General features: G+C 40.9%; 2 protein-coding genes across 2 annotated transcripts in view; both read left to right on the top strand.

Moving 5' to 3' along the window:
* Window positions 1–7,966, top strand: part of LOC148117817 (dual E2 ubiquitin-conjugating enzyme/E3 ubiquitin-protein ligase BIRC6-like) — a 61,477-nt gene extending 53,511 nt beyond the window's left edge. Inside the window, 9 exon segments of the mRNA XM_087901623.1 lie at window positions 374–574; window positions 3,341–3,620; window positions 4,172–4,185; window positions 4,188–4,427; window positions 4,658–4,766; window positions 5,075–5,196; window positions 5,199–5,292; window positions 6,287–6,351; window positions 6,354–7,966. Coding sequence (XP_087757749.1) covers window positions 374–574; window positions 3,341–3,620; window positions 4,172–4,185; window positions 4,188–4,427; window positions 4,658–4,766; window positions 5,075–5,196; window positions 5,199–5,292; window positions 6,287–6,351; window positions 6,354–6,991 — 1,763 coding nt within the window. The 3' untranslated portion in view covers window positions 6,992–7,966.
* Window positions 7,967–8,990: 1,024 nt separating this feature from the next.
* On the top strand, window positions 8,991–17,104 carry LOC148117816 (tetratricopeptide repeat protein 27-like). Its single transcript, XM_087901622.1, has 4 exons — window positions 8,991–9,018; window positions 11,523–11,687; window positions 13,741–13,874; window positions 16,976–17,104. Exons 1-4 carry the CDS (start codon window positions 8,991–8,993, stop codon window positions 17,102–17,104), a joined length of 456 nt encoding a protein of 151 aa, XP_087757748.1.
* The last annotated feature ends 367 nt before the right edge of the window (window positions 17,105–17,471 follow it).

The raw sequence follows: 17,471 nt of genomic DNA, 5'->3' as shown, positions 1-17,471 counted from the left end.
TCTGTGTAGCCCTAGCTGTCCTGAAACTAGCTCTTGTAGACCAGGCTGGCCTCGAACTCACAGAGATCCACCTGCCTCTGCCTCCTGAGTACTGGATTAAAGGCATGTGCCTCCATTGCCTGGCTTAGAGCTTGCTTCTTAAATTAAATGATTGCACTAGCAATCGTTTGTCATCTGAATAATGAACTTGTCACCCTGTCAGTCTCACTATTGGGAATACTTGGATAGTCATGCTTGGTGACTGTAAGTGTTGCAATTCCACCAGATGTTTCTGTTCTTTTTGTAGTTTAATATTCCTACTACCTGAGTATTTCTCAATGTCTTGCTGTATCTTTTCACAAGTTTATATGTTAATTAAATTGGTTTTTTATAGGTACAATCACATCTAGTAGTCCTACTGCCCAACCAGCTGAGGTGCTTTTGCAAGCCACACCACCCCATCGAAGGGCTCGTTCTGCTGCTTGGTCCTACATCTTTCTCCCAGAGGAGGCTTGGTGTGACCTTACTGTCCACCTGCCTTCAGCAGTGTTGCTTAAGGAGATACATATCCAACCTCACCTTGCATCTCTTGCAAGTGAGTACTATGATGCATCATGAGAATAACACTAATTTAGAAACAGGTGAAATGGAAAGTACTATTGAGCAAGCCACTATATAGCCACATTTGATTTTAGGCTGTATGTGTATTTAATCAGTTTTGAGTGGATTATTTTAAATTATCACCAAGTAAGTAATTTCTTATTAAGTGGAATGATGTCTTTTTTGCATTATTGTTTAGTTCATTTGGTTGTTAATTAGATATACTTTATCAAAATATTTTAAAGTAAATTCTTTAAAATATTTGGAAAAATTTGTTTCAGATTAGGTAGAGACAGAACTCTGTAGTGTATTCATTAATAGTACTTGATACTGTTTTTTTCACTTTGTGTCACTTAGATTCTTATATTAAGACTGTTACATTGATTTGCTTCTCATTGTTACCCAGTGTCACGCAATTGTATGGAAACTCTGGGAGAGTTCATAGATTGTTATTGTGTTTGAAAGAATATTTTTATCTGAAAGGTAGACTCATTTAGTTATTATTCTCCAATCACATATAGCTAATATAAGGCGAAAGTCAGGCATAATGTCATGTGCCTATAATTTAATCTCAGGGGAGTGTGATGTAGGTGAGTTTTAAGCTTGGGCTAGCCTGCATTACCAGATAAAATAAAACAACTCTGAAAGAATAATATAGTCTAAACCCTTACTTTAGCAGGTCAAAAAATGTAGCACAATTAACAAAAACCCAGAGACAGATTGGAGTTCAACCTGAAGTTTAGACAAGCCAAACAGACAGCCTCTGGCTGTTACTTCTACCTCAGTACAAAATGGCAATTCTGCCTCCAGGAATCTCAGAATGAGACCGTGTTTGAGAGCTGTCATCTCTTGTTTTATATTCTTCTCTAGGACTGGGAATAAAGGCGCACACCACTATCGCCCAGTTTCTGTGACAAACTAGAGTGGCTACTGGGCTTAAAGTTGTGTGTCACTACTGCCTGGTCTGTAAGGCTGACCAGTGTAACGTCCACACTACCCAATGGTATGCGAGCCAGAAACAAAGCTGGAGACTTAAAAACAAATGCACAGACAGACAGACACGGGGACACAGCTCATCCTTGATACAAGAGAGCCAAATTTATTGTTCTCCAGGGAATCTGATATAGAAATCCTTAACTAATAGCCATGCTCTCGGTATTTTTCAGCTGCAGGCCTCGTGCTCAGAGCCGCTGCAGGCACAGGTGTTTTGCTCAGTTCACTCCAGCAGGCGAAAATGTCGAGGAGCCAGGGGTCTGTAGCCCCTAACAGACCAGTAGGCCTGTTTTACTCTGATAGTAAATTAGGCAAGCCTTATTTGTTAAAATACTAATGAAATATCACTACATTTTCCTTTTTTGTTTATAATAAAAAATGAAGGCTATAATTAATATAAGAAAACTTATATACTATAAGTACAATGACTATATGCAATATATACAGGCAATAAGTACATCATTTAAAAGACAAAGTACTACTTTACGGAGTAACATAGGTTCTTATCTCTATTTATTTAGGCTTAGTAGGATTTAAAGTTCAGGGTCTGCTTGGGCATCACAATGAGCAAGCAACTTAGGGGAACCTAGTTTTAAGGTTAAAAACAGTGAAATGATCTAGTGATGTAATTCATTGATGGGACATTTTCCTATTAGGCTCTGGCTTCAATCTCTAGCATTCTTTCTTAACTTCCCTTCTTCTACAGTGAACTAAAGTTCAGTTAGGTGAGTCTGAAATGAAAGCGCTTTTATTTGGGAATAGATTGGTTGTGTAAATGTGGATAGATTTCACATGTGGAAATGAGGAAAACAAGTACAACGTCAGTGGGGAGAGCAGATATTTATACATGCTTAACAAACAGTTACTGTTGGATTAGGGCAGAGATTTAATGTATGTGTTCCAATAAAAAAATTGAATAAACTTATTAAGTAGTGGTGGGACTTTCTCGTATTTTTGATCTCTTACTCCTGTAAATAAATATAGCTAATAGTTTCTTAAGTTATAGTTTACAAAGTTTTTGAAATTTCTCTAATCCTTAGTGTGTGACATTTAATTGGCAGCTAATAAAATTATACTTAGTGTGTTTATCATTGGAATTAAAAACAACCAATTTTCAAGATTTTTTTTGATAGATATGTTTCCTCTATAGTTCTATGGTGTGGGTAATAATAACCCTGTGGGAGTTGCCAGTTGTTACCTCACTGGGATTCCTTAAATAACCAGAATTGATTTACTTTTAACATTTAAGACTGTCTGGTACTGGTTTAAAGTGCAAACAAAATTAAAGGTGAAACCAGTTTTAAAATTAACTTGTGAATTTAAACAGTGTTGCAAATTGCAGTATGAAGTCTTGAACCATATTCTGTTATTCTCAAATTATTTTAAATAGGTAATCTTAACATTAACTTAATATAGTGTTCATGACAGCTTTGGTAGAACGGGAATAATAAGTAATTGTTGTTAGGTTGGAATATTTTGCCTTTTAGGAGTATCAATTAATGTGTGTATCGAAATCCACAGTTACTATTTCCTTAGGTGAATATTTTAGTATTTGTGATTATTTTAATTACTGAAGGTTATATTAAAAATATCTAATATTATGATGAATCTTTGTGGCAAGTTATTATTTGTTCTATATAATATTTTAGTAAGTTTATAGTGTATATACCTGGAAGCTACCAAATTAGTGGAGTTTTAGAGTGTATCATCTAGTTTACTTTTGTGTGTCTGTCCGTGTTTGTGAATATTCATTTCTTTCTTTCTGTAGCCTGCCCATCCTCAGTGTCTGTTGAAGTAAGTGCAGATGGGGTTAATATGCTACCTCTGTCATCTCCTGTTGTCACAAGTGGTCTCACTTACATAAAAATTCAGCTTGTCAAAGCTGAGGTAGCTTCTGCCATCTGCCTCAGACTACATCGTCCTCGGGATGCCAGCACACTAGGTCTTTCGTAGATTAAATTATTAGGCCTCACTGCTTTTGGGACCACGTCCTCAGCCACAGTTAATAATCCCTTTCTTCCATCTGAAGATCAAGTTTCCAAAAGAAGGTATGTTTTTTATTTCTTTCTTTTAAAAGATCTCTGTGAGTTCAAGGCTAGCCTGGACTACAGAATGAGTTACAGGACAGCTGGGGCTACACAGAGAGTTTCTCTCAAAAAAAAAAAAAAAAGGAAAGAAAGTATTTGTTCTGTGATACATTTTCTATGTTAGATCATAAGTTGTTCTGTGGGTGCTTATATAATTCCTAGTTCTCTGAGGTGTAATGAAATATTTTGTGGGGTATAGCAATGAAACAGTAAGTTGAGGTGCATGTGTATTTAGTCTGTGAGTTGACCCTTGTTGTGTGTAGTTATGTTTGTTTTTCTAGGTTTCAGTTCCTTGCTTTAGGAATTCCCAAGTACTTGCAACAGTGAACCCAATCTTTATTGTGATTGATCAATGTCAGTTAGTAAGAGTATCATTTCACTCATACAAGGGACAGTGAGCAGTACTGTGTTTTCAGCATTTCAGAACATTTTAAAGATAAATTCTGTTTTATTCTTGCAATAATTAAGGTACTTATGTTAATATACGTATACTTTTGAATTTTGTATTTCAGCATTGGATGGTTACGGTTTTACATCATTGCCTTACTCATATAAGTGATCTAGAGGGAATGATGGCTAGTGCAGCTGCCCCTACTGCCAATCTGCTACAGACTTGTGCTGCCTTATTGATGTCACCATACTGTGGAATGCATTCACCCAACATTGAGGTTGTGCTTGTAAAGATTGGATTGCAGTCCACTAGAAGTGGCCTGAAGCTTGTAGACATTCTCCTAAGAAATTGTGCAGCATCAGGCAATGATCCTACAGGTGACTATTGACTTTGCCCTTATAATTTTTACTCACCTACACAATAATCATACCTGAACTACATAGTGTTTGTAATTATCTTTCTGAAATGAATTTCTCTTAAAGCTTTGTTACTTTTGAACTGTTTTCTTATAATTTATAACTGCCATTTAATTAATGACTTAAAATTGTAAGCATATTATTCATTTTAAGTTGGCTAATTAAAAAAATCCCCCCTCCCCTTTACTTAGATTTGAATAATCCTTTACTTTTTGGAAGGCTGAATGGACTTTCCTCTGATTCTACAATAGATATTCTTTACCAGCTTGGGACAACTCAGGATCCTGGAACTAAAGACAGGTAGATGTTGGTACTATTTTTCTTTTAATCACAAACATGCTGTATTGAATTGGATTTAATACTCTTCATTGGGAAGGCCTCATAAAAGTTAAAACAAATATTATATATCAATATCTATTTATGTGTTTTATATAGTGGAGGTTAAATGTAGATTCTGTATGTTTAGACATATTTTGATTGCTTTTGAGCTAAAAATTTTGCCTTTCCTGTACTAGTTGCCATGTTTATTTCAAATATCAGTTGTAGCATTACTTTTCTCTCTCTCTCTCTCTCTCTCTCTCTCTCTCTCTCTCTTTCTTTCTTTCTAGAATTCAGGCCTTGTTAAAATGGGTCAGTGACTCTGCAAAAATGGCTGCATTGAGAAGTGGCAAGATGAACTATGTGTGCCCAAGCTCATCCGCTGTTGAATATGGTCTTCTCACGCCATCCCCCCTCATCTACACTGTGTAGCAGCCATTCTTTGGCACAGTTATGAATTGCTTGTAGAGTATGATTTGCCAGCATTGCTCGACCGAGAGCTGTTTGAGTAAGTCTTGAGTGCTACCCTACCCTCTTCCCTGGGGAGCTAGATTATTTTTGGTTTTCACTTGATAGGCAGAGTGTTTTGTTTGTTTCAGTGGTTCAGTAGTTGTTTTCCACTCTAAAGGTGGTAGAACCCGGGAGAATGGATCTTAAAAATGAGGTAGATTAAAGTTTCATAATAGCCAGCTTTATTCAGAGCATCAGACAATTTATATACTCTATGTCACTTTACTCAAGTAACTCTTCTTAGCACACATGGCAAAAGCTTGTTTTTCATACCAACATCTGAATAGTAACAGCTGAAGTAAACTTAATTTCTGTCCATTACACCCGAGAAGAGCACGGCAACGCATTTCAAGACTAATTCTGTTTTGGAAGAAACTGAGGTCACAAGTCAAGAGTTTCTTGGAGTTTTCTCCCAAGCACTCAGAATTCTCAAACGACTTCTTTTTTTGAACTGTGGTCCAACAAATGGTGATAATAATAATTTGAAAATAATACTAAAGTAGTACAAAAGTATAAATGAGATAACTCATTTTATTTTCTCCCATGCTGGGAATTGACATGCTGTACTACTGAGCTATACTCCCAGCCTTTCTTGTTTTAAAATTGATTAGCAATATTGTTAGTTTATCATCAAATCAAAAATCTTTGTGTAGGTGTTCTAGAGTGCTTTATGTTATTCTTGCTTGCAAATCTTTTTATCAGCTAAATTTTTCTTTAACATACATTATGGATGGAAAATATAAGAAGAAAGTTGGAGATTGGCAGAGATGATGGTTGCCCACTGCAAGACAGAAAGGTAGTGTACCTAGTTCCAGGATAGTTGAGGAAAAGCAACGAGACCCTTTCTCAAAGAAAAGGAGTGCGAATGGGAGGAGAGTTAGAAATTGTAAGTAAACTATATTTTTATCATAATATTTAATCCCAGTAGAAGTATTTCCAGCAATGAATGTTTTTCTATAAACAAATTCATATGGTATCTTTTCCTTCTCTAGGCTACTTTTTAATTGGTCGATGTCTCTTCCATGCAACATGGTTTTGAAGAAAGCTGTTGACAGTCTACTTGCTCCATGTGCCAAATACACCCAGATTACTTTTCCTTGCTCATGGACTGGATGGGAATTACCCCTCCTCCAGTGCGGTGTCATCATAGACTGTCCATGACAGATGATAGCAAGAAGCAAGATCTTACTTCATCATTGACTGATGACTCCAAAAATGCGGAAGCACCTCTTGCACTAACTGAATCCCACTTGGCAACTCTTGCTTCCTCTTCTCAGTCTCCAGAAGCTATTAAACAGTTACTAGATTCTGGGTTGCCCTCCCTTCTTGTGAGGAGTCTGGCTAGGTTTTGTTTTAGCCACATTTCCTCCTCAGAAAGCATTGCTCAGTTAATGGATAATTCCCAGGACAAACTTAGGCGGTATCATGTTCCACAACATTGTAATAAGATGCCCATTACAGCAGACCTAGTCGCTCCTATTCTTAGGTTTTTGACTGAAGTTGGCAATAGCCATATTATGAAAGATTGGCTTGGTGGTTCTGAAGTTAATCCACTGTGGATAGCACTTTTGTTTTTACTGTGTCACTCTGGGTCCGCTGCTGGAGGACATCATTTAGGGGCACAACAGAACAGCACAAGAGGAGCTTCTCCTTCTTCAGCTGCTACAGCAGGACTGACTACTCACATTTTTTTATAATTAAACTAATGCAGCATAAACAAAAGTAACATACAAGACAGCTATAGTGATAGTCTGTGCATAAACAAATGTAGCACATCTTTGCATCGTTAAAATAATATTCTACAAGATGGTCCTGGGTAATCAACATTTCTTACTTGATCTAATGGCTTGGCATAGACATTATAGCTATGTCTAAATTGTTCTGTAATATTTCATAAGTTATTTTATTTAAAAGATATTTTATTTTAGGATCTGACCCAGCCAGTTACAGCTGAGATACCATGTTCAATGTCCTGAGGAAGATAATTATATTTGAAATATTGCCCTTGAAGGACCATTTAAAATTGACAGTAGTTTTTTTCAGCCTGTGAGACATAAGCCAAGGGTTCTGTGAACAGCTAAGATTGTCTTACTCTTGTCCAGGAATGTTGCGTTAGTGAAATAGAGCCTATTGTAGCGACAGCTTCAATTTGCTGGGCCTATCACATTTATGAAAGGAGTAGGTTGGAATCTTGAAAAACGTGTTCCTCAGTTCAGCATCGGGCATTCTTTGGGGTGTTGTATTAAATGGTACCATAGTTTCATAGAGACCATTTATGGGCCCACGACTGTTTTTGGCTCAGATACTGAAAATGCATGGCATGCAGGGCGTGCGGTGGAATATTACAATTTGAAGATGAACTCATGAAGTCACTGCCTAAGACGAAACAGGTGAAAATATTTTGAGAGCAAGTTCTAGAGTGTCTTCTCCCAGCAGCTATATGACCCTGGGTTAGATTGTTCTCACAGCCAAAGACTGATGTATTCAGTGATTAAATTTTTTTTGATAATTTGGAATGAATGTTATTAAATATATATCATTTTAGTACAGCATTAAAAAAATCTCATGGGAAGAGATTTTGGGTTTAGTTCATGTTTTATTTGTACTGGTTGACATTTTGTCCAGAAGGTCATGGATATGAATTTCCACAGAGAACTTGCATAGTATTAAAATAATAAATGTCTGTCTATTGGATCATCTTGCTCCTCTTTTATTTAAGCCTGAGTCTTCCAGAGTTGACATCTTCTCACAGTTGTCTCAGTGTCTTTCATTGTATCTCTAACTGCTTCTTGAATCTCGTTAGTTCTTCCCCAAGGGTTTCAAATTTTTCTTTCTTTCCATTTTTGCACCAATTAGCCTTGTCTGAGATCTTTGTTTTGGAAAGACCCTGTAGAGATCATCTTGTGCAGCTAAGTCATTTGAGAGAGTCAAGTCTCAGGGAGTTGCTTCAGTAACAGAACGAAGACCTGGGCTTCCCAGCTTCAAACCCTGTCTCTGTTCCCACTGCTTTTCTCCAGGAAATTTCTGGTTCGTATTTTGGTAACCAGTAATGTACAACTAATGTTTCTCTCTGCATACCACACCAAGTACAGCTCCGAGTTTTTAGCTATGTTAATTAGTGTCTCTCTTATAACTCCATGAGGTGGAGCTGAGGGTCATTGAGAAGTGGGTATAATATAAGTGGATTTAAAAAGAATTAAAGGTGGCATCTTGTATTGTAGTTCAGATGGCCTCAAGCTTACTGTGAAGATCAGGCTGGCCCAGAACTCTGTGTGATCCTCTTGTTTCAGTCTTCTGAGTGCTGCATTTATGCTCAAAGCACCGTGCCCTGCACCCAGGTCCTCTGCAGGCTAGCGTTCTGTCTTAACTCCCAAGCTGTATCTCCAAACCTAAAAAGACCTGTTTGAATGATTGTTGTGTTATATACTGTGGATACCTGTGAACTCAGTGAGTTAGGGTCTGAAATACTAGTGGGGCAACAAGGGCAATAAAGAGCAAAGAAAACACAAGCTAGACGATGTGATTAGCTTGAACGTATGATGTCAGAAGTTTTATCCAGTAGTCGATAATAGGACGAGATCTTGAAGCACAAGTAGGAGTGTTAGGAGGGCAGTGTGTGTACCAAGGGCCACAGACTTGAAGCATTGTTGTGGGGTTGACAGTGCCAGTATCTAGAATGGCTAGAGCAGAATGAAGATGTCGGGTGAAGGGGTTGAGCAGGGAGGTAGGAGTTAGAATTTGGGAACATTGTGTTTCTGGCTTGTTAGGATCGCCTTCAGAAGGCCTTATTCAGACTAAGTGTCTTTTTGAGCACTAGCTATGATAGGTTCCAAATTACTGCTATTTAATGCTTTTTACTGTTACTGTTAGGTAATGCTTTTTAAGTTTTCACTTATAGTCGTTGTCCCCTGTGGACACAGTTTCTCTTGTGTCACCCTGGTTGGTCTTGAGCCCCTGTGTTCATGTGATCCTCCTACCTCAACCTCCTGAGTAGTTGGGACTATAGATACGCACCACTGTACCTGACTTGCGAATCCCTTTACTGTTTACTTGTAGGATTGTAATATGTGAATAGTTCATTCACCTAGTCCTCTGTTGATGGACATGAAGCCTTTGGACTCTTTCCCTTCTTTTACTGCCAAATTTTGATCCTAGAAGGTAGATAGGTTGAGTGATGGAGGCAGGACCTGGTTTCCATAAGTAGCAAATTATCAAATTTGCACCTATCCCTTGTTCTGCCCTTTGGTATCATCTGGAAGTTTAGTTCCGTCTTCTCAATCATAAAATTTTGCTGCCAGGTGAAGTCAACCCCCCTCCCCCAGTAAGTTGCAAAATCCACTTGTTTTCAGAGTTTTTTAGAAGTGCTACAGCTAGATTCTAGAGTTATGGTAGAATCAGGTAAAGATTGTCTAGTGGGGTTGGAGATGTAGCTCGGTTGGTAGAGTGCTTCCCCAGCGTCTGTCTAGTCCCCAGCACATCAGAAGCCTGTAGTTCCAGCATTTGAGAGGTGAGGAGGGAAGATAAGGAGTCGAAAGAGTTCAGGATCATTCTTAACTATGTCAAGAGTTTGAGGCCAACTTGAACTACAGGAGATTCTGTCTTTTTGTGTGAGGATGATGGGATAGACTTGATAGACAACTGTTTTACCACTGGTGCAGAAACTGGTACATTGGCAAACCATAAAGGCTCAGAGACCCGAGAGAGTGTAATTGGCCTGAGGGTCCAAAGGAAAGTCATTGTGGCTAGAGCAGAGGAGGTCTGGTGGGCAGTGGAAGTCCAGCACTGTGCAGGACAGGACGGGGCAGCTTGGGGAGCTGTCTTCATCATCAGGTGAATCTATTTGCCATAGGTAAAATCACAAGTGCTGTGGGAAGTCTTTCTGTATATATGTTGCTTTTATTGGTTAATGAATAAAGAAGCTGTTTCTGCCAGTGGCTAGCTGAATAGAACTAGGCAGGGAAAGCAAAACTGAATGCTGGGAGAAAGAAGGTGCAGTCAGAGAGAAGCCATGTAGCCCTGCCAGAGACAGATGCTGGAACTTTACCAGGTAAGCCACAGCCTTGTGGTGATACATACATTAATGGAGATGGGTTAATTTAAGATACGATTTAGCCAGAAATATGCTTAAGCTATTGGTCAAACAGTGTTGCTGGCTTTGCTGTGGAACAGCCGAGGTGGCCAGTCAGTCAGTGAGCTGGCTGAGCTGTTAGGGTGCTAGACAGGCACCCTGCCTTGGAGCTCTGTTGAGTGCTCTGCTCCGTACTGTACTGATTTAAGTGGAGATAGCATCCTCCTCAAAGGCAGCATTGTGAGAACTTACACACTCACTGAAAGTACCCAGTGCTAAGAGAAATAACTGTTTAGTGTGATTTCTCTCTCAGCTTGAGAAATTCAACCCCAATGTTAGGATGCTTGAGGCATACTTCCCACCCTTTCGTTTCTCATTCATTCTCATAGACTGCTTTGTCAAAAGCTGAAAAGCCATTACTAAAAATAGCTTAAAGACCAGCTTGTCAGGGATGTTGTAGTAGAGAATACTGTTCTGGGGTACCAGTTGGATGAACACCCTGCTATATGAGCAATCGTAAACCCTGGTGTGTGTAACAGTATTATATTCTTTAGTATATATAGTTATTTTTGATGATCATTTTATCTCAGATGCTTTGTTGTTAGATTATTTTCCTTCCTTTATTTTAAAATTTTAAAAAATTGTGTTACATTAAGTAATTAGTTTCCATGTCTGCCTGTGTGTGTGTGATGTATGTGCAGGAGCCTATTTGATATTCATTTTCACACACATACATGTTTCTTAAGGAAGAAAATCTATATTTTCTATGAAATGAACTCAACCAATCTCCCTTTTTTCAGATTTTTCATGGTGTTGAATATACAGGTTTGGTTTGGCATTTGTATCAGCGTCTTGTGTTCCTATGTTTCTGGCCATGTTTTTATAAGATGGTTAAGACAGGCACCTGGGAAGGATCCGTGCTGTGAACGGCATCTGCAGGACTGAGTGTGTCGGTGCAGAAGGCAATGTGTATAAAGTATAGCTGCATCTTTGGAGCATATAAGTGCTTAGAGAATGCTGGCTGTTAGCTGCTTTTGTATTTGTGTTCTTTTATGTGTTTAAAGTTCTTCAAAATTTTAACTTAAACTATACATACTTCAATATTTTGGAACTCTGTTTTACTCATCCTAATTTTTAATGTTTCATGTTTTGTCTCACAGTGATGAAACTAGAGAATTTATTTAAAGGCGATTCAGGTCGACTTTTAGCTATTCAATTCCATCTGGAAAGTGCATATGTATTTTTATATTATTATGAATATAAAGAAGCAAAATACCGATTCAGTACTGCTAAAGACATCAGCAAGTTACAGGTTAATCTGACAGGTAAGACTTTACTTTTCATGGGTAATTGAATGTATGTATGTATGCTAGTATGAATCGAATGTGTGTATTACATTAGTATGTATGTTGGCAGTTTGTATTGCATTTTGGCTTTTGATCTTTTTTTTTTTTTTGTCCTTTTGGTTGTGAGGCGTAGCCTTTATTGGCTGAGCCATCTCTCCATTCTTCTTGATTATTATTATTTCTTATGTCGATTTTATTTAGATCCCAGATTTTCTCTATGTTGCCCAGGCAGGCCTTGAATTCCTGGTACTGTTGTCTTAGTCTCTTTGGTGTTGGCATTTGGGATGCTCTGTCATACTTAGTCTAGTATTTCATTTTTTTAGAGCCTACCTATTTTTTTATTTGACAGTACATTTAAAAGATTTTATTTAGAGTTTATATTTCAAACAAATTTGGAGTTACATTTTTGTCATAGAGTCCATTTCTTGTTCTAAACTAGTTAAATATTCGGTAGTAGTAACAGCCAGGCAGTAAATAAATGGACCTTGAATCATTTGGTTTTGGCATAAACCTCCAGAGAGCTCTCCTGACTCCCTAATTTGGTCCCGCTCCATGCATTGCCCATTCTTGTTAAAACGTTGTGTTGTTTCTGTCCTGCTTTGTTGGATTGCATGTTGTGTTTCCAAGGGGCTTTTCGTAGGTGTAGCTTCAGTGCATTACAGAAGTTCTCCTAAATCTGCTGTTGTCTCTTCTGAGTGCCATGTACTGCTCCCTCCCTAATCTGTACAGTATAGTTAGCCCTTCAGTATGAATGAACTAATGGGGCCAGACATCACCAGTTTAGGGGGCCAGGCTGAGCATCCCAGGCTGTGACACCTGCCTGTGTATTCAGTGACTGACACTTTTATCCCATGCTAGGCCTGGATCATTTCCTAGACCTTTTCTCAGCCCCAGTGTTCTGTGCTTCTTATTGAGTCAATGCTAATTGATAAAATATTCTAGCTGTACTGTGAGTCAAATATGGCTTTATGGAATCTTAGCCTTCTTTTATTACAGTGTTCGTGTGAGAAAAGTTATTTGATATCTGGCTTATAGGTTTTGGAACAATACCATGAATAATTTGGAGTCTTGTCTGTATTTGAAAATGTAGTTGAAATTGAGGTTCATTTCAGAGAATTTTTTTTCAAATATTTTTGTTTTGGGAGGCTTTGGGGGGACTATTTAAATATTAATGACACAGTGCTTTGTATATTCAGCTTTAACTGGTGGTGTATTTAATAGCTATTACAGTTTTTTATTTTTTTTCCCAAAGTTGAGATGAAGAACTTAAAAATAGAAGTGTGTTTCCACATAAAAAGAAATGAGACCCAGATTATGATTTTTTTTTCTCACTCAGCTGTAGAGTTTCTATAAAAAGTAAACTGTTAAGCCACTTAGGTAGCCATCTTGATGTGTGTGTTCCCAGGGTTGACAGGCACTCATGGTCAGAGTCATCGCAGTACGGGAAGCTGGTTTCTCAGGCTGGTCTTCGCCATCGCACATTTCCAGACAGTGGATGTGGACACCTTGCTTCTCTGCAGAGCTGTCTGAAAATACGCATGTGCTGTCCGAGACATAAGGAAAAGCTGTTTGTGTCACGTGGAGCCAGACGGAGTATGCGCCTGGGCCGTAGAAGCTCAGGCCCTGGCTAAATGTAGGCTTTAGAGCGGGGATCCTGAGCGTGTGAGGACAAGTGTTCAGCCTCTGTCTTCCCATGTACATTATTCACATACACATTCTGTATGTATGCATGTATGTATGTATGTATGTATGTGAGTGTATATGTGAATTCTAGCCACAGTACTTAATCGGTTATTTACTCAGAAGAGACTAAAAATGAGCAAAAGTAGGGATTGAGAGTCTAGTGTCAAGTCCTGGGGTTGAGCCTTGGCACCATGGTTCCTTGGCTTCAGGGAGTCCTTGAACATCACTGGGCCTCTAGTTTCTCGTGTGGATGGAGAAAACCTTTAGCACTCTGGAAATATTAGTCATCGCCGTCGGACTCTAAGTCTGACTGCCGGATCCACATGGAGGATTGTATTTTAATTTTCAGGAGCGTTGGGAAAAAGGACACGATTCCAGGAAAATTATGTGGCACAGCTGATTCTAGACGTCAGAAGAGAAGAGGACGCCCCTTCCAGTCATGAGTTCAGCCCAGCACCCACCCCCCAGGAATACCTTACCAAGGTAGGTTGATCTGAATTGTGCAGTTGAACAGCATAGTCAGTAGGTGACTCTCACAGAAGCTCTGAGTGGATGAGAACCCTTGTAAGTTCCTTGTCCCTGTTTTCAGGTAAAAATTATCAGTATCTTTCTCTTAAAATTTTCAGTTACACAGAGGCCACGCTGCACCCACAGTCACACAGAGGCCACGCTGCGCCCACCATCACACAGAGGCCACGCTGCGCCCACCGTCACACAGGGGCCACGCCGCACCCACAGTCACACAAGGGCCACGCTGCACCCACAGTCACCCAGGGGCCACGCTGCGCCCACAGTCACACAGAGGCCACCTGCACCCACAGTCACCCAGGGGCCACGCTGTGCCCACAGTCACACAAGGGCCACGCTGCACCCACAGTCACCCAGGGGCCACGCTGCGCCCACAGTCACCCAGGGGCCACGCTGCACCCACAGTCACCCAGGGGCCACGCTGCGCCCACAGTCACACAGAGGCTACGCTGTGCCCACAGTCACACAAGGGCCACGCTGCACCCACAGTCACACAGAGGCCACCTGCACCCACAGTTACACGGCTGCCATGCTGCCCCCACAGTCACAGGGCTGCCATGCTGCCCCCACAGTCACACGGCTGCCATGCTGCCCCCACAGTCACACGGCTGCCATGCTGCCCCCACAGTCACACGGCTGCCATGCTGCACCCACAGTCACACAGAGGCTACGCTGTGCCCACAGTCACACAAGGGCCACGCTGCACCCACAGTCACACAAGGGCCACGCTGCACCCACAGTCACACAGAGGCCACGCTGCACCCACAGTCACACAAGGGCCACGCTGCACCCACAGTCACACAGAGGCTACGCTGTGCCCACAGTCACACAAGGGCCACGCTGCACCCACAGTCAGACGGCTGCCACGCTGCGCCCACAGTCACACGGCTGCCACGCTGCGCCCACAGTCAGACGGCTGCCACGCTGCGCCCACAGTCACACGGCTGCCACGCTGCACCCACAGTCAGACGGCTGCCACGCTGCGCCCACAGTCACACGGCTGCCATGCTGCGCCCACAGTCAGACGGCTGCCACGCTGCGCCCACAGTCACACAGCACAGTTCCCTTACAGTGGAGCAGTTACGAGTTAGCAGTGCCGCCGCAATGCCCCTAGGCATATAAAAGAGACAAAGAGGCTATCTCTGTTTGTTTTTTGCCTTTTGAAGCAGTCTCTAGCTGTATAGACAAGGTTGGCCTTTAGTTCCTGCTCTCCCAAGAGGCTTGGGTCCTGGAACCCTGTGTAGGAGTGTTGAGGGAATAGAGACATACAGACATACACACAGTAAAGCTGGGTTCAGGCGGGCGTCTCCTACCTCTGTGACCTGGAACTGCAGCATGTTTATTAGGGACAGCACGGGCCTGGGGAGTGCTTAGCTAGTCTGTGTCGGAAGTCTCTGTCAGAATCTCCAGGAACAGGAGGGGCGGTTACTAATCCCTGTACACACTCATCAATTGTCCATTAACCTTCCACGTGGACTCCTGAGGAGAGCTTTGACATTCCTTCTAGTCCTGGCCTTATTGCCAGTTTCCTATGGGTCTGAGGCCTTGGAGCCCTCAGCAAGTCAACAATACTCAGGACTTCACTCACTCAGGGCTCCCTCTGCTTCCTATACTAGGATTGTGGTTTAAGCCACCATACCCAGCTCAGTATTAGTCCCTTTACTTTTGTCTTCTGTGAATATTTAACATTCAGAGACTTGAAAATTCTGTGGCTTCTTCTAAATACGTAAACCAGCAAGCAGTCCTTTCCTCTTATTTTACAATCTGCCTTCTACTCTGTCATTATTGGGTTGGTTGGTGCTTCAGTGTGCTTTTTGGAATGTCTAATGAGTTCTTTTCTTGTGGCCTGAATTTAAGATTCTTGAATGCTTGACTTCCTAGGCCTGTGCAACTGCTTCCATGGGGACCACAAACATGTTTTCATTTTCCAGAGATTCCCATACCTATAGTTTTATATGCTAATTAAATTGTTTAAAGATTTATTTTTCTTTTATGTGTATGGTGTTTTGTCTGCACATATATCTGTGCACCACATGTGTGTAGTGATCACAGAAACCCAAAGAGGGAATTGGGTTCCTTGGAACTGAGTTATAGATTGTTGTGAGCTGCCATGTGGGTGTGGGGAATCGAACCTGGTTCCTTTGAAAGAGCAGCCTGTGCTCTTCACTGTTGAGTCATCTCTCCAGCTCCACATCTACCGTTTTTCATTGTCCTTTTATTGATTTCAATGTCTTTAGTGCCTCTGTTTCAGTACGTGTTGTTTTAGAACCTATAAGTAAATTTACCTTAAGTAGACTGAATACCAAACTTCTATTATGTTCTGAGAGTAATGCCAAAGGGAGAGACTAGGGCTGAGGGACAAGGAGGTACCATCATTCAGTTTGGTCTGAGGAGAACCTATGATGAGAATGCAGGTGGGTTCCAAGTTCACTGTTTGCTTTTGTGGTAACTTTAGTAAGGGGCAGCTGTTAGTTCTAGAAGAATAAATAGAGGAGAGAGGTTGCAGGACCTGGCTTTACTTCCTCAAGGGTGTGGAGCTGTGGCCGAGCCAGTGCATGTGCTGCTGTGATTAACACTAGTCAGTGAATGCATAGTAAGTGCAGGCATCTTTAATTTCCTCCTCTCTCTTCTCAGTCCTGTTCAAGCCCCTCATTAAACTTTAGGTTGCCCGTTGCAGTTTGGTCTTTAGGCAAACAGTACCTTTGAAAAAGAGATTTAATTCACAAATCTAAGCACACAAAAGTTAATGTGTGTTTGAGTTTCTTTAAAGTTGAGTAGGCTGAGGCAGCAGATAACCTGCGAGTTTAAGGCTAGCTTGGTCTACCTAGTGAGTTTTGGCAATCCAGGCTTACATGGTGAGACCCTGCCTTAAAAACATACAACACACACAACTAACCAAAGAAACAAGAGCCCTCCAAGGTAAATCAAAATTAAAGTAATGTACCCCAGCCTCCCTCCAAAAACTCATACATTGGTGTCATCTCCTTTAGTGGTATGTTGCATGAATGAACGAAATGTAATTTTTGGTCTAAATAGTTTCTCCTGTGTTCTACCAGAATCTTGAGCTCAACGATGATACTGTTCTAAATGAAATAAAGTTAGCCGACAGTGAACAGTTTCAGATGCCTGACCTGTGTGCTGAAGAGCTTGCTGTCATCCTTGGAGTCTGGTATGTTAATGGCTGACTTGGCTGAGTTGAGGATCTTGACTGGTGTTGCCCTGCATTTGGGAAGGTCTTCATCAGGACCTCCCCATACAGTCGGAATCTTGTGCTGCTTATGAAGGTGGAGAATTCTTGGGCAGCGAATTAAACGGTCAGAGGTTCAGAGTCTGTTGAGTTTGTAGATTGTTCTTCTCTTTCCTGTATAAGCAGATGTCTTTGCTATCCTCGGCCGGGTGTAGAGCTCTAGTAACAGAAGAAGTAGAGGTGAGAATGACTGAGAGCTGCATGGAGAGGCTGGGTGTCTGTGGGTGGTTTTCACCGGCTCTCTAGGTTATCCCCTTTTCCAGGGTTTTCACTGAACCTGGTGCTCTCCTGTTCACTGCCCAGTG

The sequence above is a fragment of the Myodes glareolus genome, chromosome 25 (assembly GCF_982192425.1).
Source record: "Myodes glareolus chromosome 25, mMyoGla1.1, whole genome shotgun sequence".
Lineage (NCBI taxonomy): Eukaryota > Metazoa > Chordata > Mammalia > Rodentia > Cricetidae > Myodes > Myodes glareolus.
The sequence above is the reverse complement of the archived record's forward strand: the minus strand, read 5'-3'. Positions and strand labels throughout refer to the sequence as shown.

Excerpts from the sequence above, each read along its gene's own strand:
- LOC148117816 (XM_087901622.1), top strand. The coding sequence starts at position 8,991 with ATGTCGGGTGAAGGGGTTGAGCAGGGAG. Across the intron at positions 9,019-11,522 it reads TGAAGGGGTTGAGCAGGGAG|TGATGAAACTAGAGAATTTA; the intron begins GTAGGAGTTAGA and ends TTTGTCTCACAG. Across the intron at positions 13,875-16,975 it reads CCCAGGAATACCTTACCAAG|AATCTTGAGCTCAACGATGA; the intron begins GTAGGTTGATCT and ends GTGTTCTACCAG.